The 22,749-nt window shown below is 42.3% G+C and overlaps 1 protein-coding gene and 1 long non-coding RNA gene across 6 annotated transcripts in view; one reads left to right on the forward strand and one right to left on the reverse strand.

Annotated features, from left to right (window-relative positions):
- Positions 1-6,460: 6,460 nt before the first annotated feature.
- Positions 6,461-22,749, reverse strand: part of SLC7A14 (solute carrier family 7 member 14) — a 126,520-nt gene continuing 110,231 nt past the window's right edge. The window contains exon 8 of the mRNA XM_004037997.5: positions 6,461-14,288. Within this exon, the coding sequence (XP_004038045.3) occupies positions 13,966-14,288 (323 nt within the window). The 3' untranslated portion in view covers positions 6,461-13,965. The remainder of the gene's footprint in view (positions 14,289-22,749) is intronic.
- Positions 14,186-22,749, forward strand: part of LOC134758114 (uncharacterized) — a 95,755-nt gene continuing 87,191 nt past the window's right edge. For 4 of the 5 annotated variants that reach the window (XR_010133000.1, XR_010132996.1, XR_010132997.1 and 1 more), the window contains exon 1: positions 14,186-14,313. This is a non-coding gene — a long non-coding RNA (uncharacterized lncRNA). The remainder of the gene's footprint in view (positions 14,314-22,749) is intronic. The other variant, XR_010132999.1, reaches the window with a different exon arrangement.

Consider the following 22,749-nt stretch of genomic DNA (forward strand, 5'->3'; position numbering starts at 1 on the left):
TTTTTCTATGCTATATAACATACACACTTATTCAAAACTAAATATATGCTAAATATACATTTTGCATCCTACTTTTACAATTTAACATAATTGCCATTCCTTATGTCATTAAACATTCTTTGAAAACTTGTTTTTAGATGGCTATACAGTATTGAGTTTTATAGATACACCATAATTAATTTAAACAATTTCTAGTTTGGGGCATTAAGTCGATTTCAATTTTTTTTTTGGTATTTTTTTCCCCTGTAGTTACAGATAAATACATCTGGTGATTTATTTTCTTAGGACCATTTTCTAAAAGTGATTAAAGGATCTGAATTCTTTCAGATAGAACTGTTGAATATTTAAACAGAGTGATTGAAATTGTTCTCTGCTTTTGGCGGAAGCATAGCGAGGGTATCTGGATGATGAGGGAAAACTTAACTCCTTTTTTTTTTTTTGAGACACAGTTTCGCTCTTGTTACCCCAGGCTGGAGTGCAATGGCGCTATCCCAGCTGACTGCAATCTCCGCCTCCCTGGTTCAAGCGATTCTCCTGGCTCAGCCTCCTGAGTAGCTGGGATTATAGGCGTCCGCCACCACGCCTGGCCAGTTTTCGTATTTTTAGTAGAGACGAGGTTTCACCATGTTGGCCAGGCTGGTCTCGAACTCACTCAAGTTATCTGCCCTCCTCGGCCTCCCAAAGTGCTGGGATTACAGGTGTGAGCCACTGCACCCGGCCGGAAAACTTAACTTGTATGTATTCACTCCTTCAGGAAATATTTATTGAGTGCCTCTTGTGTCCCAGGCTCCGCACTAGGTGCCAGCGTGCAGCAGGAAGCAGGAGAGCACGTTCACTGCCCTCCTGGCTTGCCTGCATTTACGTAGACAGCAATGGCGATCCTGGTCTCTCTAAGTCCGAGCCTCTTTGCTCCACCCCCCCGCCCCCCCACCGCCATCTCTCCCCTCAGAGTGGTCCTTGGGGGCTTCACTTCAGGGCAGGTTTATGGTGTCTTCCAGCCCTTGTTGTATTTAGCGCTATCTTGGGGAAAAGTTGTGAAGTACGTCTTTGGGACCCTGGCCTCTCCCTTCTGTACCTGAGTCCCCTTAATTCCCTCTCAGGCACCCAGGGACCTCAGAATATTTTTTCTCATGGCTTGTGAAGACCTGCTTTCTCAGAAGGAACTGATGATGTCAGTCGTTCATATCTCAACGTGGGTGAATTAAGACGCTGTGTTCCTTCTTCCAGGGGGAGTTAACTGGGAAGGCACTTAACAATCTCCTTATTGAGGAACGCGGGACTTTGTTTCCAATGGAGGAATTTCTGGCATCAGAGAGCAGGTAGGGCAGAGGTGCTTTCTTCTGCTGCTCCTCAAGGCTCACAGCTTGCTATGGAAGCATCCTTGGAGGACATCTCCTTCCCTGCCCTTTCCATCAACGTTGGTTAATCCAATCTCCACCTTCTCTTACAAGATTGACATGACGAGTGAGGAAGCCAAGGACATTGCATCCGCATCTTAAACTTAATCTCAGTACATGAAAGGGGCTGCTTTGGAAATAGAGCTTCATGAAACAGGGAAATCCCGTGGCCAGGAAACCCCTCGCTCCTCCCCACCCCACGCTGTGAGGAGTGTCTCCACTAGGAAGGAAATTAAATCAGTCTTCCAGCCACCAGAATTGAATTGGGATGGACTATTTCCTCTTTGGATTATGTTCCAAATTGCATTCCTGTTGCTCTGTTTGAAGTTAGAGTCAGAAATCATTCGTATTTCCCCTCTCTGAAGGAAAGCCTGCTGCAATGCTTATCTCATCGAGTTAATTGACCTACAAAGGGCTCATTCCTTCCTAAAAACACTCTGCATGGCTCTGATGGGTAAGCATCAGGCTAACACATATATATAATAAAAGTTCGAAAAGTTTGAATTTTTAGGTTGTAGAAATGGGAGCACGTGGTTTTCTCTCTGAGCCTCAGAGCTGGGTGTTTTTTCTGCCCTGGATTTGACTGAGGCTGATGAGAGCATGGAAGGGCCTACCCTCAGGTAGGGAAAGAGGAGGAATTTGAGAATTTGGCACAGAAAGGGCTCTCTTTGCCAGTCAGCGAACTGTTGATAGCTGGAAATAAAATGTGGAAGAACTGTTTGGCTTATGAAGATCTCCTAAATTTCTAATCAAGTATTTATTATTTTTTAAAATTTCAACTTTTATTTTAGATACAGGGGTCCATGTGCAGCTTTGTTACATGGGGCTATTGCGTGATGCTGTGGTTTGGAGTATGGGTTCCATCACCCAGGTAGTGAGCGTAGCACCCAATAGGTAGTTCTTTCCCCAACCCCAAGTAGTCCACAGTGTCTGTTGTTCCCATATTTATATCCATGAATGCTCAGTGTTTAGCTCCCACTTATAAGTGAGAACATGTGGTATTTGGTTTTCTGTTCCTGTGTTAATTTTTTTAAGATTATGGCCTCCAGCTGCATCCATGCTGCTGCAAAGGACATGATTTCATTCTTTTTTACAGCTGCATAGTATTCCATGGTATATCTGTACCACATTTTCCTTATACAATCTACCATTGATGGGCACCTGGGTTGATTCTATGTCTGTGCTATTATGAATGGTGCAGTAATGAACGTACAAGTTCGTGTGTCTTTTTGGCAGAAGGTAGAACAATTTCTTTTTTTGGGTATATACCCAGTAATAGGATTGCTGGATCAAATGGTAGCTCTGTTTTTTTTTTTTTTTTTTGAGATGGAGTCTCTCTGTGTTGCTCAGGTTGGAGTGTAGTGGTGTGATCTCGGCTCACTGCAACCTCTACTTCCTAGGCTCAAGTGACTCTCCTGCCTCAGCCTCCCAAGTTGCTAGGATTACAGATGTGTGCTAGCACATCTGGCTAATTTTTGTATTTTTAGAGATGGGATTTCACCATGTTGGCCAGGCTGTTCTTGAACTCCTGACCTCAAGTGATCCACCCACCTCAGCCTCCCAAACAGCTGGGATTACAGGAGTGAGCCACTGTGCCTGGCCTGTTTTAAGTTCTTTGAGAAATCTCCAGACTGCTTTTTACAGTGGCTGGACTAATTTATATTCCCACCAACAGTGTGTAAGTGTTCCTTTTTGTTTGCAACCTTTCCGGTATCTGTTGTTTTTTGCCTTTTTAAAAAGGCACTTTGACTGGTGTGAGATGGTATCTCACTGTGGTTTTGCTTTGCATTTCTCTGATCATTAGTGATGCTGAGCATTTTTTCATATGTTTGTTGGCCACTTGTATGTCTTCTTTTGAGAAATGTCTGTTTATATCCTTTGCCCATTTTTTAATGGGGTTGTTTTCTGCTTGTTGGTTTAAGTTCCCTATAGGTTCTGGATGTTAGACCTTTGCTGGATGCATAATTTGTGAAAGTATTTGATTTTTTTTTTTGAGTCTTGCTCTGTTGCCCAGGCTGGAGTGCAGTGGCAAGATCATGGCTTACTGCAGCCTTGAGCACCAAGGCTCAAACAATCCTCCCACCTCAGCCTCCCGAATAGCTGGGACTACAGGCATCCGCCACCACACCTGGCTCATTTTCATATTTTTTTGTACAGATGGGGTTGTCATGTTGCCTAGGCTGGTCAAGGGATCCACCCACCTCAGCCTCCGGAGTAGCTGGGTTTACTGGCATGCACCACCATGCCCAGCTAATTTTTGTATTTTTTGTAGAAACTGGGTTTCCTCATGTTTCCCAGGCTGATCTCGAACTCCTGGGTTCAAGCAATCTCCCTGCCTCAGCCTTCCAAAGTGCTGGGATTATAGGTGTGAGTTACCGAGCTTGGCTGATTGGCTTATTTCACTCAGCATGTTTTCAAAGTTCATCCATGTTATAGCATATGGCAGAATGTCATTCCTTTTTAAGCTGAATATTCCGTTGTATGTATAGGTCATATTTTGCTTATCCATTCACTCATTGGTGGACAGTTGGGTTGTTTTCATGTTTTAGCTATTGTGAATAATGTTGTTATGAACATGGGTGTACAAATATCCTTGGAAATGCTGCTTTCAATTCTTTTAGATATATACACAGAAATGGAATTGCTGGATTATGTGGTAATTATACATTGAATTTTTTGAGGAACTGCCACACGTTTCTTTTTTGTTTGTTTTTATTTTGTTTTGAGACAGAGTCTCACTCTATTGCTCAGGCTGGGGTGCAGTGGCACAATCTCAGCTCCCTGCAGCCTCAAACTCTTGAGTTCAAGCAATCCTCCCACCTCAGCCTCCCAAGTAGCTGGGATTACAAGTGTGTGCCACCACGTCTGGCTAATTTTTGTATTTTTAGTAGAGATGGGGTTTCACCATGTTGGGAAGGCTGGTCTCAAACTCCTGACCTCAAGTGATCTGCCTGCCTTGGCCTCCCAAAGTGCTGGGAATACTGGCGTGAGCCACCGCGCCCGGCCATGGAACTGCCATACTGTTTTTCATAAAGTTTATACCCTTTTATGTTCCCATCAGTACACAAGGGTTCTAATTTTTTCACATCCTCCCCAATACTTGTTATTGAATAACCTTTTAAGACCCGTGTAATAAGGTTGTATTTTGGAATATTAATCCAATTATTTTTGATCCTGGTAATCTCTACTTCTAGATTGTCCTATGACTCCTCTTGGATACTATTTGTAGTCTCTTCTGTGGTCAAAAAAAAAAAAAAAAGGGCAATCCTTTCACCAGTTATGAGGCTATTGTCCCCAGGAGGACATATGTAAGACAACATGTAGAGGGAGTCCTTGTCAGAAGGAAAAAAGAGTGGAAACCCAGCCCCTGCTGGTCCTGATGGATGGTGGACAGGGGAAGAAAAATAGAGGTAGAATAGAGGGGGAGAAATGCTTGTCCAGGCTTTCCCTCCTCTGGGTGGAGGTATGGTAGGAGTGAGAAAGCCTGAAAACATTGTGTGTTGGGGGGTAATGGTATACGTACCTGGAAGGGATATAAGCAGTGATCTGCTGGTAAATGTGTACAGCCATTTCTCTGAGAGAGAAAAACAGTTCTGATTTTGTAGCATTTTCCAATTCCCATGGTGTAAATCCTTCCACTACGGCTGATTTCAAGCTTCCAATGTGAATTCACTAAACATAGAGTTGAGGAAGAGATGTGCAATAGCTCATCATTATGTAGTATTTCTGCCATGCAGATATAATAATTGTAAATAACCTCGAGAGCATAGGTAACAGTAAAACATAGTAAAATAGCTTTGAGTATTTATTGCCTTTGTTTTCAATGTAATTAATTTATTTGTAAGTTTATAGAACTCAAGTTTTAATAATGTTGTATTTAGCAACTGACTCACAGAAGTCGTAAGTTACCAATCATTCTCATGAGCAAGCTGCAGCATGTCATTGGCTCCAATTCTCAATGAGCAGAGCTCAGGAATGAATGTGTATTATTAGTGAAGGAAGTGGCTGGATACTCGAGTCTAACGTGGTGATTCTGATTCCCCAAGACTCAGGGTGACATGCAGTGGATTCTAAAGTGCTGAGGGCTCAGTGGGCCAGCCCAGGCCTGGAGTCTGAATGAAGAGGCATCAGTGTGCAGGAACTTCATGACCGGGTTCAGTGCCAGACCTGCAGACTTTGAAAGTGAATGTCATCATGAAGCCCACATGGCTGGATGGGTCAGGTTCTCCTCAGTTGTCACCTGTCCAGGGGCAGTCCAGGTAGCTATTCTGCAGGAGCTAAGGGGTCCAGAGTACCCTAGTTCTCATTTGCACCCCTCTCCTTATGAGATCACAGAAGCTCTGTTTCCAGAAGTAATTTGGAGAGAAGCAAGGGGGAAGGGAGGAAATCCAAAAGACTGAGCATTTATCCCAAATGGACTCAACCATCTAAAAACACTAAATGGAAATCAACTGGGATTCCATCATACCTTAATACACTTAAGACATGATTACACAATACATTTATATATAAAACATTAATATATTTATGGATTGTTTTTCTTCCCCTGCTATCGAGGCAGGTGGACCATTGCAAGGGAGATCAGGGAGTTGCAGGAAATAAAGATATGGCAGTTTCTTTGCATCCCATGTGATATGGAAAATATGTGGCCCTGCTACACCCTCTACCTTTTTCTCCAGGTATCACCACCTGCGCCATCAACAAGTAAGATCAATTAAGCCACCATCAATGCTATGGTAATTTGGTTTGGGACTGTAGGCAGATACTGTTCTTCTAATTGTTCTTTAAAATAAATGGGGGCAATGAACTGAATGTTCTGTATTAGACATAAGATGGTGCAGAGGGTGTGGGGGGCTGCGGCTTGAGTAGGACTGCACCGGGAGAGGGGTAATTAATGAGGCAGTGTAGTGAGCAGGGTCCCTGAGAGAGCCCTGTACCCTTGTTAGAAGAACATGAGAGGGAGACAGCGCCAGGTCAGGTTCTTCTGAGAGCCCACTAAAGTGGAACTTTCATGTTCTCCTCATGGAAGCAAAGTAAATTTAAAGGGGTAGGATGGCACTGACTCTCTTCAAATTTAAATTTTATTAGTCGATTAGCTGTACTTTTTAAAACGTTTTATTCTGAAAATGAATTTTCCACAATAATGCAATTCAAAATGAACTCATTTATCTGGCTTTTCTACAAAGGACAATTGAAACACTTAAGGCGAAATTCACTTATTCATCTCCATTTAAGAATGGAAAAAAAGTAACAGACTTCAGATACTGGTTAAGGTTAACAAAATATGGGAAGGCTCCTTTTTCTTTTCTTTCTTTTTTTTTGGTAGTCTCGTGTAAAAGCTTTACATTACTATGGATATTTTATAGTAAGACACTTTTGTTTCTGACTTTCTTTATAAACCCATTTTTAAATTTAAAGGCACACAATAAAGCTTTATGCATTTATTAAAATATACACATTTTGTTAAATTTAGAATTTTCCCTTAGTATCTCGATAAATCAATATATTGTCAACACCACACATTTGAAAATAAAACACATTTCATAATACATCTGCATATTATTTCTTTCTTCATGATACACTACATTGTACAGCACACCAATGGAATTAAAAACCACAAAACGAACAAACTTTAACAAATACAGCAATTTCATACCAAAAAAAGATAGCAGAGAACAACACTAGGAATTACCATCTGTAAATGCAAGTTGTACTTCTCAAGGACGAAACGAAAAAGAAACAAGTTAGTAAAATTTACAAGCTGTATTTATAACTTTGGATATGAATTAAACAGTAACGTTTCTTTTCCACAGTGAGAAAAGCTAGAATGTGGAGTCCTGTCATCAGATGATGTGACTACATGGAATGAGGACTATAGCTGCTCTCTTAAAAACCTGCAGCCCCCTCTCTCAGCCCAGACAGTTGAGGTATTTATGCACCATCATAACATCAACAGCATCTTTGCTTTGGAAAGTGGGGGTTTATGATTTCCAGGGTAAATCCTCGCCTTTGGGAGTGTGAATGAGACAAGTGTATCAGCAACTGCCAAGACCAATCAATAGATGTGCATGGAACATTCTCTTCATCCCCAAATCAGAATGAACACGGTCCTTTAAAGTCTGCACTGCAGGTGAAATTCACATAACTCACAACTCCCTTTAGCCAATGTTACTGATGTCAGTGTCAAGAAAACTTAACAGAAAAAAAAAAAAAAAGCACAGAGTGAGTTCCTACCATAAAAATCCAGGCTGCCCATTTCCTAGCTCTAATATAAGCCATTTTCTTTCCTTATATGTACCAACATGTACTAAATGTCCCAAAGAGTAAGAAATTAGAACTACCTGTTGTCCGAAGACCTTAAGCCCAAAGCTATCTGTGAAAGTCCTATAGGGATTTTGTAATTCTGTGTGTGCAGAACACAGTTAAATTATTATTATTATTATTTTTGAGACGGAGTTTTGCTCTTATTGCCCAGGCTGGAGTGCAATGGTGTGATCTCGACTCACCGCAACCTCTGCCTCCCGGGTTCAAGCGATTCTCCTGCCTCAGCCTCCTTAATAGCTGGGATTACAGGCATGCAACACCACGCCTGGCTAATTTTGTATTTTTAGTAGAGATGGGGTTTCTCCGTGTTGGTCAGGCTGGTCTTGAACTCCTGGCCTCAGGTGATCCACCCGCCTCGGCCTCCCAAAGTGCTGGGATTACAGGCATGAGCCACTGCACCCGGCCCAGTTTAATGATTTTGTACACTGTTTTAGTTGATACTGCAGAACACATATTCACCTTTGATGGGCTACAAAACTTCCACTCACCCCTTGTGGGTTCTAAGTCCTAAAAAAAAGAACACTCTATTTTCTTAGAGAAGTAATTTTGGCAAAAGGCGACTGCCTAGGTATTTCAGAATGATTTCAGAATGATGCCTGCATTACTCAAGCAGGGCAAGAAGAAGAAAGCATTTTAAAAAGGAAGTTGCTCTTAAGGAGAAAAAAAATTAAAACAGCCTTTCTTCTAAAAGTCTTAGAGAAAATAAAAGTAGGACATAGGACCAACCATTATGTACATGAAAGGGGCTTTTTGCTACCCATCCCCATTCCCAGTGAGAAATACTAAGTAAACTCCTTGGTGAAACTTCAGCTTTCTGGTTCCTGCGTGTGGTGGGGCCTGCGGTTTGGGATGCTGTTTCTGCACTTGCTCACTGTTTAATTTCAAATACTCTTTCGTGGCCAGGCCACCACTGGTTACCTGCTGGTGCCTCTCTCTCTTAGGATCTCCAGAGGTCTTTGCAGACACATGGGTCCTCAGTTTCAGGGAGCTACACAGGTACAGGGGAAGCAGAGGCTCCATGAAAACTTTGGATAGAAACATCTTCCTTGACACGTCTTGTTCCAAACAGCATGAAAATGGAGCGCTGGCACACAGCCCTCGTGGCGACTTCTGGATGTGTTTCCTTTGCTCTCCTCTCTTTCCCTCCATAGGAAGTTAGGGACACCTCTGCACTGCTCACTGACCTGAGGTTTATACTCCAATAGTGGACCCCTACCCGCTGCGTAGACTCCGTAAGCAGACACCCGCTCTGGCTTCAGACACATTTCCTGAGTTCTGACTTTTCCACACAATAAGGCATTCTAATCTGAGATTCATAATTAGGTAAACCTGTGTTTGGCCCTCCGCGGACTTTCCTCTGACATCTTGGGCCCCTGGTAAAACCTAGTGCGAAAGGGGACGGCAATTTTCTCCAGTCTTCTATGTGGATTTTCAACCTGATGCAGCTTCTGTTTATGTTGCAGATAAGAAGTGGTTTCTTGTAAGGTAGACTTCCAACAAATGTTGGATGTCTAACAAATGTTGGATTTGTCTTCCAATAAAAGAAAGGATGTCAGGTTTACCAACCCTTTTCAGCAGAATAGAGGAGAGAGATTTCTTTGAAGGAGTTTGTGTTTTGTTTTCCAATAATTACTAGATTTATATTCTGGCTGACCTATAGATTCTGAAGAAGGATGATTGTTAAATTCAACAACTCCCTTCCGCCCGCCATTTATTTAAACAGATTTATCATGACCATTATGTAGGCATTTGATTAGCTACTAGTTTGTTACTAAGAAGTAGAACTGGCACACGCCTATAATCCCAGCTGCTTGGGAGGCTGAGGCAGGAGAATAGCTTGAACCCGGGAGGTGAAGGTTGCAGTGAGCCAAGATCATGCCACTGCACTCCAGCCTGGGTGACAGAGTGAGACTCTGTCTAAAAAAAAAAAAGTAGCACTCAAGCTCAGTAAAACCTGGAGCTGAGATTTTACTGTTTAGATTAGATAGATATAAAAAGTTGTTAGGTTTAGTTGTTGAAACCTATTGCTGAAAACTTTAAAGTGGCTGTTAAATTGTGTTGCTTGTCCATGTATTAAATGGCTGTATTTTCTTAGGTTAATGATGAACGCAGACACAGGACTCAAAGTACAGCTATTTTTCTCTTTGATTTGTTAAGTCAACTTGGAGTGTATATGTGGCTTGTTAGTTCCTTGCATAGGCAAGGAAGCCAGCGTCTCAGCTTTCTTAAAGTTCAGCCTTCCTGGATTCACACTTTCGTCAGTTCCCCAATTATTTCCCACTCTCTCACCCGAGGAAAGCCAGTCAGCTCAGTGTGACATTCAAGTCTCTCTGTGAGTGATCCCTCGCCTGCCTTCCTAGCGTTATTTCTTATTGTTGCATGTATAAGTCATGCATAAATCATGTGCTCCAGGCAAACTAGCTCCTTGCTTTCTCTTAATGGAGGCACAGCACAAATTCTTAGCCAGAGGACCACAAACTAGTAGACCTTATTCATGCCGATCCTTTGCTTGGCATGCCTTTCTCTCATTTCTACTTGATAAAATTCTACCCACTTCACAAGTTCCAACACAAGTGTGACATTCTTTATGACTTTTCCAGAGGAAGAAGGCCTTCTTCATATTTGAACCCCCACAGCACATTACAAGTCCCTCATCTCACCTGACACATTCACTATTGTTCTTTATTTATATATCCCATTTCCCCTATTTGATTTTCCTTTTTAAGAGACAGGGTATTCTTCTGTCACCCAGGCTGGAGTACAGTGGTGTGATCATAGCTCACTGCAGCCTTGAACTCCTGGGCTCAAGTGATCCTCCTCCCTCAGTCTCTCAACTATCTGGGATCATAGGCACATGCCACCACACCAAGCTCTATTTCCTCTATTTCTTAAGAGCTGGATTTTTATCTGACTTACGATATCAATATCTGCCATAGTACATAATAGGCACTCCACAAATAATTGTTGAATAAATATTTCATTTTCCTCCAATTCATTCATTCTGTCAATCATCAGGTATTTCTTGAATACACACTATATGCCAGGCACATGTAGCTAGCAAAATCTAGGTTTGAAGCTTACCTGTGGATTTTAATGATCTATGCTATTTCAAACCTCTACCTGCATGGGGTAAGATTTGTTCTTATCATGCAGAAGTACTTCTTCTTGTCATTACCACTAATTCTATTATTTTTCATGGTGTCACTCATTGGCAAATTTAGTAAAGCATGTCAGGGTTCTGCATTTATGTACTAAATATACGTCTAGTTTTGTCTTATCCTTTCTGTTTCTATTTTTATTTGCCCTGAGTTCCTCACTTAATTTTTGTTTTGTATTATATATATTTTAGTAGCTGCCTCAAATCCTTTTGAAATGAAGCAGAGTACCAATAAATAAGTAGAATAAAATCTGAAAAAAAATCAAGTAATTGGCTCCAAACCACAAATCCACACAATGAAATCTCACTCGGAGAGCTTTTGCTATTCAGAATTCAATAAAATGCAGGTCTTCCTTGGACTCCCTTCAAGGGGCAAAGTTTCTAAGATAATTATAAGGTGATCTTATTTTTAATGTGGTCCCACACGTACATTGTTTAGAAACCTGTTAAGAAAGTAGTAATATTGTCATTCTAGTGATTGATGGTATTTGAAAACTGCATTGTAAAATCTGGGACTGTTCACAGAAGCTGGTAAACCTGAGGACAAACATGTCTATGTACCTGAAAATACTTTTTCTATCTTAGTGATTTTTTTTTAAAACTAAGGTTGCTAGGGAGGTGATTTATCAACTTTAGAAAAATAAAGGGAGCTAAGCTTAAAATATACTAATATAGTATGTGGGAAAAATGGCTCCTGAAATGAGAGTGCTTAATAGAATCTACACGAAATCAACAGCAATGGTGTTAACCAAAGCATACATTTTCCATTCCCATCCTATAGAAATTGCATTCATCTGCCACCAGGCTATTGTTACTTTAATACTTAAACCTCACTAGTAAAAGGGAGCTCTTTCACCCATGTTAAGATTTTGCTATTTTGCACTCCTATTTCTCTATTCTCATGTTTAATGAATACAACCCCTCCTCATCTATCTAGATGTGTATCAAGCTTAACAGATTCTATTTAAACCAGGCAGATTTGTTGAGTCCTATAGCCAATTCAAAACTTTGTTTTCAAAAGATGACTGATAATTAGTTTATAATTAATTCCTAATGCTGTATTTCACAGAGTAGGCACTGTATCTTTATGATTAACTCTAGGGAAGAGAAAACATAGCACTGTCAAGCATGATATTAAAATGACAAAATGACCTCAGGAAACCAGAGTTCTAAACAATAACTACAGAAGAATAAAAAATATCTAGAAAATTGCAGTTATTTTAGTTTAATGGTATACATTGGCTATGATTACGATATGTAATTTATTTAAAGCATATTTTTTAAAAACTAGTTTCAATTGATCTTTATATGTATGTTAAAACCCAGTGCATCAGCCTGGAGACTTGTCAAGTTTGTTGTTTTATCTGCATTTACCAGGCTCCAGTGCTGCTCATCCATGGACTATAGCCCCCAAGGGCAAGTGCCATGCGTCTATTCATTCCTGTCACTTAGCATTGGGTCTATTCTCAACCAGTGTTAGTTGAATGAAAAAATGGACTTTTACCTCCTTGCCATAATCCTAAAGCATGCCAAGATGGCGTGAGCCTCAGCCTTTCAGAAAGAACAGACTTGAGTGTTAGCGAATATGTTCTGGAGAACGTTTGGCATACTGATACATCCAGGAGAGAAAGGACGAGGAATTTCTTCTTTTGTCCCTCTTTCAGGAAATCCTCACAGAGATTTTATTAATAGCTTGATTAATTTTAATAGCTTGGTTAATTCTGTGATAGCTTGATTCAAATTGTGCCTTCACATACATTCGTACATATCTCAGTGCAGCCGCAGGAATTCTTGTAACCCAAGAGTAGAATTTATATTATAGCCCATGTGTGTTTTTTTCCTTTGCAAATTCTCTCATCTATTCTATTTCTGAGAAAATTCTTTTAATAGCCCCTTTTATGGCCCAAATTTACATCTTACCAGGTAGATATTTCTCTGGGCTTCAGTGAAACTACTCTGGGAAATAACAGGAAAAAAAAATACACCTCTGAAAGTGAGCTACCCCCAAGGAATAAGGTTCAGAAGTGAAATGTGATCTCATGGAATGCAACTACCTAAGTTGCTATACTTCAGCCTATTTTGTTTTCAGAGTAGCGCACACCAATCAAGTGGTTGCATATCTCAAAAACTTCAGAATTTATAATTTTAGAAATATGAAAGAGAATTTGCAATGTGATCTCAGTGGCTGGCTCACTTCTCCTTGTAAAGATTTTTATCTGATTATAAAACAAACAACCTACTTTTTCAAGGCATATCAGTGCCATGAAATCATGCTCCACCTTTGCCCGCTTTCATCATATCACCAGGAGCTGCAGTCTGATATAAGAGAGGCCATGACAGAGAGTTAATTTCTGCCAATGCCCTTCTGGCTTTCACCGCAAGATATGGTTATTTAATTTTCTTCTGGGCATTTACATAGAGCTTTGATGGTGCTTCTTACCATATCACTGGGTCTGCATGACTGCTTTATGGTGAATCTGAAACCACTGGGAAAATGGTCCAGAGTCCCTGAACTTTGCTGGATCCTAAAATTATAGTTTGGAAGCTGTGAGAATGTTGGTGAATAAAAAGAAGCATGTGTCTTTTCCATGAACTAATTTTGGGTGAGATTGCAGGATAAAATGATGCTTGCTCAGGAAGTGCCAATGCCCATCTACCCACCCTGACCTCGGGGAGCAGCACTCAGCCTGACATGCCAAGAACAGAGCTTTGTCCCCATGTCTCAGGTGACTGAAATTCTGCCTTCTGCCCAGAGCCCCTGCTTGGGCTTCAACCAGCAAAGCAAAGGCCTAGGAAACATTTGCTACCATCGGCTCTGGTGGTTGCACCTAAGGTGGAATTTCATATAGCCTCTTGTTTATTTATTTATTTTATTTAACAAGGCGACCAGTTAGGGGACCCAGGTTAAGCCCTTCAACAGAACTATCCTGAAGAGCAAAAGTAGCAAATGACAGGCTATGACTAGGGATTGAATTTGGGGAAGGCTGGATTTGTGAAATGAGAGCCAAAAAAGTTTTCACCTTCTAGCCCACAGGTTAAGTTACTGAAAATCAATCATCACCATTTCTACCCACTTGTGTGTTTCTCCTACTCTGGAGAGTAATCTAACTCATCATTTGCAATCAGGGCCTCTGAGTTCTGTTTGTGTTTGCTTTTGCTCTTCGCTTTGCTACTTGTCCGGCCGTTTGCCTTCGCATCTGACATCTGTTGGTAATAGAAGCCTTTGTCTTCAGTGGGCCCGCCCCAGTCCTCCTGGCTCTCGCCCTCTGTGGCGTAGGAGAAACCCTCCTCCACTGAGAAGGGGTCATCCACGTCGTAGCGTTGGTACGTGCTTTGGTGCAGGGCCTCTTCTCGAGCGCTGATTTCCAGGGTGCTGTTCCAGATGCCATATCCAAAATAAATGAGCAGACCTGTGGGGCGAGGGGAAAGGTACAGGTGAATAAGCAATTGCTTTGGGATTCTGGGACTAGCAGAGAGATCACCTTCAGTGATGAAATCAAAGTTGGCGGTGGAGGGGGGCGGTGGGGGCGGGGATGTATTTTCTTTGGTTTATGTGGTGTTTTGAAAATACTTGAATTAGATGCCTTTTAAAAATTGGGAGATCTTGCGTTAAGTAACCCATATTTACAGATTTTCCTAGAAAAGTCAAAAGGTCTGACAACACTGCATCCACATTTCTACATGGTGATTTTTGGCTGGTGTTGAGAACTGGCTGCCTCTTTAGGCAGGATATGGGGTCTCTAGGTTACCTCAGTCCCCACCTCCCATGCTGACATTGGGCTCATTACACTTATATAGCTGCCAGCCAGGAATTTGCATTTTCTACCCTGGGTGAACTATTTATGGATCAGCAACAGTTTATTCCCAACCTTCTTATAAGATTTGATTATTCTCTGCCTCCAGTTAGGGACTCTATCTCTTGTTTCACCTCTTAGCAGCATGCATATATTATCCTGTGATTTACCTTGACATTTTACACTCACTAAAGGCGTAATATATCATGGCCACTCCAAGCTGCCTGTTTTCTTCTGTGTGCTCTCAGAGTGTCTAGTGCATGCTACTATTATGTCCCTTAGAACATCTGTTGTGTGATTATCTGCACAGGGTCGTTTCTATTTTATAGACTCTGCAGAAAATTGGCACTTAATGTTGGTTGAATGAATGAGTGAGAACTCCTGATAAGCGTGAAATGTCCACTGCAACCTCTGTGTTGACGTCATCCCAATCAAAGGAAAGAAACTTGCCCCCCTCGTTAATATGTAGCATTCATATATGCTAATGTTTCATTTCTATGATTTAAAAAACATGCATAAAAGTCGTTTATGAGTCCCCATTTTCTTTTTCTTTTCTTTTCTTTTTTTTTTTTTTGAGACAGGGTCTCACTCTGTTGTCCAGGCTGGAGTGCAGTGGCATGATCTCGGCTCACTGCAATCTCTGCCTCCTGGGTTCAAGCGATTCTCCTGCTTTGGCCTCTCGAGTAGTTGGGACCACAGGCATGTGCCACCACACCCAGCTAATTTTTGTATTTTTGAGAGATGGAGTTTCACCATGTTGCCCAGGCTGGTCTCAAACTCTTGGACTCAAGTGATCCGCCTGCTTCCACTTCCCAATGTGTTGGGATTACAGGCAAGAGCCATCAGTCCTGGCCTGAGTCCCCATTTTCTATCTTGAATAGACTGTGAAGGTTCAGGGCCTGGAAGTCTGGGAACCATAACCTTGGAGTCCATAGAACATGATAAGTAAGACTGTGGGCTCTGTGTTCAAATCCTGCCTTCATCACTGTTAGCTGTGTAACCCTGGTCCCTTTACTTAGCCTGTCTGTTCCTCAGCATTCTCTGTAAAACGATGAGAGCTATAGCAACCCTCTTAACATGGGAGTGCTTGAGGATGAAATGAGGTAAGTGGTGGTTCTCAACCCTGGCTGCACTTGAAAGTCACCTGGGGGTGTTTTTTGAACCACTCTGATACCCTAGCCCCATACTGGAGATTCTGATTTAATTAGTCTGCAGTATAACCCAAGCATAGGTATGTTTTTAAAACTCCACAGGTGATTCCAATGGTCAGAGTGTCCCTGAGATAATGAACTGTGCCTGATGGGCACAGTGTTCCACTGCCCACTCAGCCCACACTGTGGCCTAGGCACTGGGGTCCATACAGTATGCAACCTCCTTCCCGGGCCCTAACATCCTCCTCTGAGTAGCACCAGTCTCTTTGACTTTGCTAACCCTGCAGGCATCTGCTGGGCTGGTTTGCTTAGAACCGCAAGTCAAGCCTGCTTTGCTGCTGTGGTGCTTGAGAAATCTTGCTCTCTTTTGAATTTGAAGTGTGCCTTTTTAAGCTTGGATTTCTCCCTCCTTGTCTCAAACGACTTTGTCCCCCGTCCCTCCCACACTCCCCAGTGAAATCAACTTTCCAGGAGCCAAAGTAAGCACAGATTTATAGTCCTAATTGGTAATAAATCCCAGAGTTAATTATTTGCAGATGTAGCTATTAGTGCTCAAATAGTGATTTCATCTTTTAAAAGCAGGGTATTTACTCTTTCTTTTCTATAGGTGGGGGGTGGCCATGGGGGATGGTTATTATCCTTGTGTAGAACAGGGCATCACATTAAGGCCTCTTCTAAGAGTGCCAGTGTGCTGGTTCTTGGAGAATGCCTCTGTCTGAAGCATGTTTGGGATCTGAGAATGGATTTCAGGCGACCAGGCAGGACCTGTGCACACCTCTTTTTGCACAGCTTTGCTTTTTTGCCATCTTTTCTTCTAGACACCCAGGCAGATGCCAAATATTGCCTCCTACTCCTGCTTGGTACCTATTATGCCAATTCTTTCCTTTCTGATGCCCTTCTCTGACTTTGCTTATAGACGACTCATTTCCCTACTGAACTTAATACCATCTTTTTCTTTTCCCTTTGCCCCAAACGTCTCTCCTCTGCCACCACAAAGGTCATTGTTCAGTCACTGGTTTGACATCACTCATCACTGGTTTGTCGATTCCAACAGACCTGTCCCTGCCCCCACAAGGTATTTTGGGTGTCAGGTAGATTCATATTATGGGAATTCTCTAAAAACCTTGAATCATAGATATTTAGAGCTGGAAAAGATGCTATAGATCACCTATGCATTCTAAAACCTTCATTTTACAGAAGAAGAAACAGAGGCTGGGAAAGAATAAGTGACTTGCCTGGGTCTGAGAAGGAGAGGAACCAGCTTTATACATGGAGGGAGAGAATTCTCTTGCATGTCTAGTCCTTCACACCTCCTCTCCCCTCCACCAGGCTGGTGTACAGACTATGCCCAGTGCAGTAAACATGTGATAAGAGGTTTACATGTGTTCTTTGGGAGTGGCCAGGCCTGGAAGGAACATTGTGTGTGTGTGTGTGTGTGTGTGTGTGTGTGTGTGTGTGTCTGTGTCTGCGCGCTCTCACATATTGACTGTGGTTACTTTTTACTTTGTGAAGACAATCCATGGAAACTTGCCACATAAATATTTATGGGTCTTTTCATGTTTGCCCTGAACCCCCTGGAGTTTCAAAGGTGTGTCACTCTGTCTTCAAAAATGCATTTCAAATGTGAGTACTGTGAAACAAGAAGCGACCGTGTGCATGCAGCCTGGTAGAGTAAATAGTAGATGCAAAGCCGTTCCCCTAGGGCTTGGCATTCTGTGTGTCTATCTTTCTTGCTGGCCCTTGAGTCAATTCAGGAAAAGTGGTGTGAAGCTGAGAAGGACTGGAGAAAAGAAAAATGGAGGGGGACAAAGAAACAGAGAGGAACAGATGAAGGGAGGGAGGGAGAGAGAGAGAAGAGAAGAGAAACGTATTACCATCTGTCCCACATAAACAAGGGCTTTGTGTCGGAGGAGTAAACAGAGCTGCTCCACGCCTCCTGTGTGGAAGCAGGGTGTTTTGTTTCTGCTCCTCTTTTTAGTTGGCTTAGAGAACGAAGCATGAGGTAGTTTCTGAAAAATCTGTAGGGGTTCTGGGAATCCTGAATCATCTAAACTAAACTTCACAAAGCATTTCTGTGTGCTGGGTTAGGATAATGATGGATCTTTGATGTTGCACCTTTGTCCCAAAGAGCTCAAAATGTTACACAAACAGTATCTTGTTTTGTTTAGACTCCCTTTAACCTGTCTGGGAAGGGGTGTGTGTGTGTGTGTGATTATGTGCATTGCACACTTCACAGACAGGACAACAGGACAGTGGGCACAGAAAACATAAGGGAAGGTCCACAGCCACACAGTGAGCAGGTGGACAGTGAATCCTTCCAGGTCTCCCCATGCCCTAATCCAGGGCGCTTCTATCCCTCTTACATCTCCTGCCTACCAGGGATGGAAAACAATTTGGCTTAACGTTTTATTTGGAAGAACATATACAAAAGTGGAGTGAATAGGATCATGAATCACCGGCTCCCCTCACGCTCCCTCCCCTGACCCCTTCTCTACAGATTGTTTTGAAACAAATCCCTTCTATCATAGGTTTAATTTGTAAATATTTGAGTATGCATCTCTAAAAAAAAAGCAGTATCACAACTAAAAATTTATAATAAGTTCTTAATATTATCTGATATCCAGCAGTATTAAAATTTATCTAAATTATTACATGTGTGTGGAAAACTCTTCATCTTACGAGGCTACACACGTATTCCCATGATGCCATCATTGCTTGAAGTAGTTTTTGGGCACCGCTAATCCAGATGGTCACTGGGAACGGCATCATATACTTTTGTAAACTCTTGCAGAGGGCAGTCTCATATCTTTTGAGGGTGGATTTGATTTTGCTATAAGCCAGAAGTCATTTGAAACCAAGCCTCAAGAATAAGATGGCTGTTTCACAAATAATACTATTTATTCTATTTGGATATTTAATTCTGCTGTACCTTAAAAGCAGATAACTTAGAGCCATTGCTTTGTAGTTACATAACTTATGTCAGTAAGAAACTAAAGGCAGGTGTGATGTTAAAAATCAGAGGGTGTCAGCCTTTGTGCTACAGCAGTGTCCTGGAGCCTCCTCTGTGGGGCTGGAATTATTTTTTTTGAGTTGATGGGTCATGGTGGGGGTGCCTGGTGTGTGCAGGAAAGTGACTAGTTAGCAGTAAACACAGAAGTGTTTCAATATTCTGGCTGGGCACGGTGGCTCACGCCTGTAATCCCAGCACTTTGGGAGGCCGAGACAGGTGGGTCACCTGAGGTCAGGAGTTCGAGTCCAGCCTGGCCAACATGGTGAAATCCTGTCTCTACTAAAAAAAAAAAAATAATTAGCTGGGCATGGCGGCGGGCACCGGTAATCCCAGCTACATGGGAGGCTGAGGCAGGAGAATTGCTTGAACCCAGGAGGTGGAGGTTGCAGTGAGCTGAGATCACGCCATTGCACTCCAGCCTGGGCGACAGAGTGAGACTGCATCTCAAAAAAAAAAAAAGTTTCAATATTTTAACACAGACATGGTTGGACTGGGGCACGTGGGCTGCATGCCTGCCCTGGTCAAAGGTAATGGTGGTTAGTCTTATGAAAGTCTGTTTGCAGGCCGGGCACGGTGGCTTACGCCTGTAATCCCAGCACTTTGGGAGGCGGAGGTGGGTGGATCACGAGGTCAGGAGATCAAGACCATCCTTGCTAACACGGTGAAACCCCGTCTCAACTAAAAAATACAAAAAAATTATCCGGGCGTGGCGGCGGGCGCCTGTAGTCCCAGCTACTCTGGAGGCTGAGGCAGGAGAATGGCATGAACCCGGGAGGCAGAGCTTGCATTGAGTTGAGATTGTGCCACTGCACTCCAGCCTGGGTGACAGAGTGAAGACTCCGTCTCAAAAAAAAAAAAAAAAAGAAAGTCTGTTTGCAGTGACGGGAAATATTCAAAGGGAGGCTTTGGCTTCTTTTCTAGACAGAAGTTCCCCAGTGGAAAATGTGTCTATGAGAAGTTCAGGCTAGACAAGATCAAGAATCATGCCTTTAGCAATTGAATGGGCTTTCTTTATGATACTAAATACTTTGTGGTTGTAATGCACTTTATATTAAAAAAAAAGCACTTTCTCATCCATCATCCCAGGGAAGTTAAGAACTGTGTGATAAATCAGTAATTGAAATAGCACTGGGACTCATATCTCTTAACTCTAACCTGAGGGCTGTTCCTGTCCCACCCAGGTGCCTCCAGGGAAGGTTTACAAAAGCTAAGCTTGCCTTCATATACTAGGGTACCTTGGCATCAGCAGGTGACATACCTGCTCACCCACCTGTGTTTATCCATCCTGTGAAAATTAAGCAAATGACCCCAAACCTACAAGTAAGAGGTGGGAAAGGGGGGTCTTGATCATACAGGAGAAATCCTAGAACAAAAACTCAACGCTGAAGAGACTGAGTAATGCAAACAGTAACAGCATATTTCCAACTCTGAGGGCACACACTTAGGTTGCAGACCAGGTCCCCTATCTCCAGAGTTCCTGGGAACTCCCTGTCCTCTCCATGAAGCTCCATACGTAGAACCGAGAGAGGTGGGCCACCTGACCTCAGGCTGGGTGGAGCTGCCTCTTGCTGGGGTGCACTTTCCAGCAGGAAGCTCTGCCCACTGCAGATAGCTGAGGCACTTTGTTATGCCTAGAGGGCTTTTATTTTGACTACTCTGGGATCAACTTTCCAAAACAGACATTTGCCGAAGCAGAAAGGGAGACTGGGTGGTAATGAGAAGGTATCCTTCCCACCCACCTCAACCCCACCAACTCCCACTATTGCTGATTATTTTTTAAAATACCACCACGAGTCTGTTGACTATAATAACGACAAGGCTTGTTTAATATGGTGTGGCCAGGAAGAGCAGGCTTAGGATGAAGTTGGGCGGAGATTCTCTCCATGACCCTGCAGCTGATCTAATGGGAAGTCATGCTACTTTATGTCTCAGTTTCTCATCTGCAAAACGGGGTTGGGGATGCTTATTTTATTTGCAGTATATAATGGCCATGAGAAGTAATGCAATCTTGTTAAAGAATGTGAAAAAACCTGGTAGTCTGAGTCAGCAATTCTAACTCAACAGAAACCCAAGAGATACATGTCCGCGTGTCCATCAAAAACATGTACAAGAATGTTCACAGCAGCTCTGTTTGTAACAGCCCTCAACTAGAAACAACCCAAATGTCCCTGGACTCTAGAATGAATAATATATTGTGGTATATTAACACAGTGGGAGACTAGACAGCCACAAGAACAAACAAACTGAAACTATAAGCAACAATGGGCGTGAATCTCACAAACATAATATTGAGGGAAAGAAGGCAAACATCCCCTCTGTTGTGGCTTGAATTCTGTTCCAGGTAAGCTGCGCATGCCAGCTCTGTGCCCTCCACCTCTTCATTCTTTGGGATCACAGGAGAGCCAGTGTCTCAGCTGCCACTGATTGCAAAGCCCTGTGAGTGCTCCGCCCGCTCTGCATCTGGCAGTGCACTCTGCCAGCAGACAGCCTCACGATTGCATGATCCACCTCCACACTCTACCTTCACTCTCCCTCCTTGGAATCCCACCAGCCCTGTTGCCAACCTCATCCTGGCCTTCAGGATTATTCTTGCTCGTCTGAGCACAATTTTGACATTGGAAGAGCCCGTTATTTTTTCCTCTGCCTCCAAGGAGAATTTCAAGCTTATTTATGGGACATATCATCAAGAATTTAGTTATCAGGTCCCAATTCATTGCTCTTTCTTTCCCTCTTCTTCTTTTTCTCACCTGGCTGCTTTGGGTCAATTTCCAGTTGGATTTCAGATAATAGCTCAGGTATAGACCATGAGATGTGTCTTCTCTTTGGGATATTTCTATTTTGAGATAGGATTCATGAGGTCCATTGCCCGTATCACAAGTCCTGTCCTCTAAATCTACAGACAAGAATTTGATTTCCTCAGAAAGACTGAAAAAATTCCTACATGGCAAATCCTATGGTAAGGGCAAGCTATTCTAACAGGTGGTTACTTTATAATAAAAACCCGCAGGGAACAGCAGGCCCGAAGGATGCCCTGGAAGATACCATGGTGCAGCATTCTCACTGAGCCCCTGCTAGTTCCATGTTCCCTGAGACTCTGCCCAACCCCTTGAGAGGTTCTTTCACAAAACTGCATCAGCTAAAAGGAAAATGAAGGGTACTTTGTGCTCACTTTACTGGGATTAATACATATTTGGTGTTTGTATTCCTTTTCTTGTCTGAAGGAAAAGAAACATGTGCTGGATAATCTTGTTGGGGCTTGTGCCTCGTTTTACTCTCTGAGTTGTGTTCTTCTGAAGGTCAAAAGCTTAGCAAAACATTGTTACAAAAATGCCACAATTAAGATTTATTTAGAAAAGCTTGGATAAAAAAATGTGTCTTAAGAAGTTTATCAAGTTATGACTCAGCCTAATCATGTAAATATTCAGTTTCATAAGCAGCTCCATTTAAAAATATCTCTACTGTTTTTCCCCAGAAAGTTACACTATGTATAGAGAGATTAAGAAAAATCTGATATCTTGGAGGCTCAGAAGTTCAGAGGTGACATATTTATCTTATAAGACCATTAAGGATTTTATAGCCAATTTGGGATTGTGGGTTGGATATATTTTATATATGCAAAAAATAGTTTTTGAAAAACAAGTCTTTGTAATTAAATTGTCTGCCCTGCTTGATAAAACTATTCTCCCCTTAGAGCAGTGGCACGCATTTGAGTCAGCTGGAGGGCTTGTTAAACCCTAAATTGCTCTCAGAGATTCTGATTCAGTAGACCTGGGGTAGAGTTCAAAATCACATTTCTTTTTTTTTGAGACAGAGTCTTGCTCTGTTGCCCAGGCTGGAGTGCAGTGGTATAATCTTGGCTCACTGTAACCTCCGCCTCCAGGGTTCAAGAGATTCTCCTGCCTCAGTCTCCTGAGTA

This window comes from Gorilla gorilla, chromosome 2 (genome assembly GCF_029281585.2).
Source record: "Gorilla gorilla gorilla isolate KB3781 chromosome 2, NHGRI_mGorGor1-v2.1_pri, whole genome shotgun sequence".
Taxonomy (NCBI): Eukaryota; Metazoa; Chordata; class Mammalia; order Primates; family Hominidae; genus Gorilla; species Gorilla gorilla.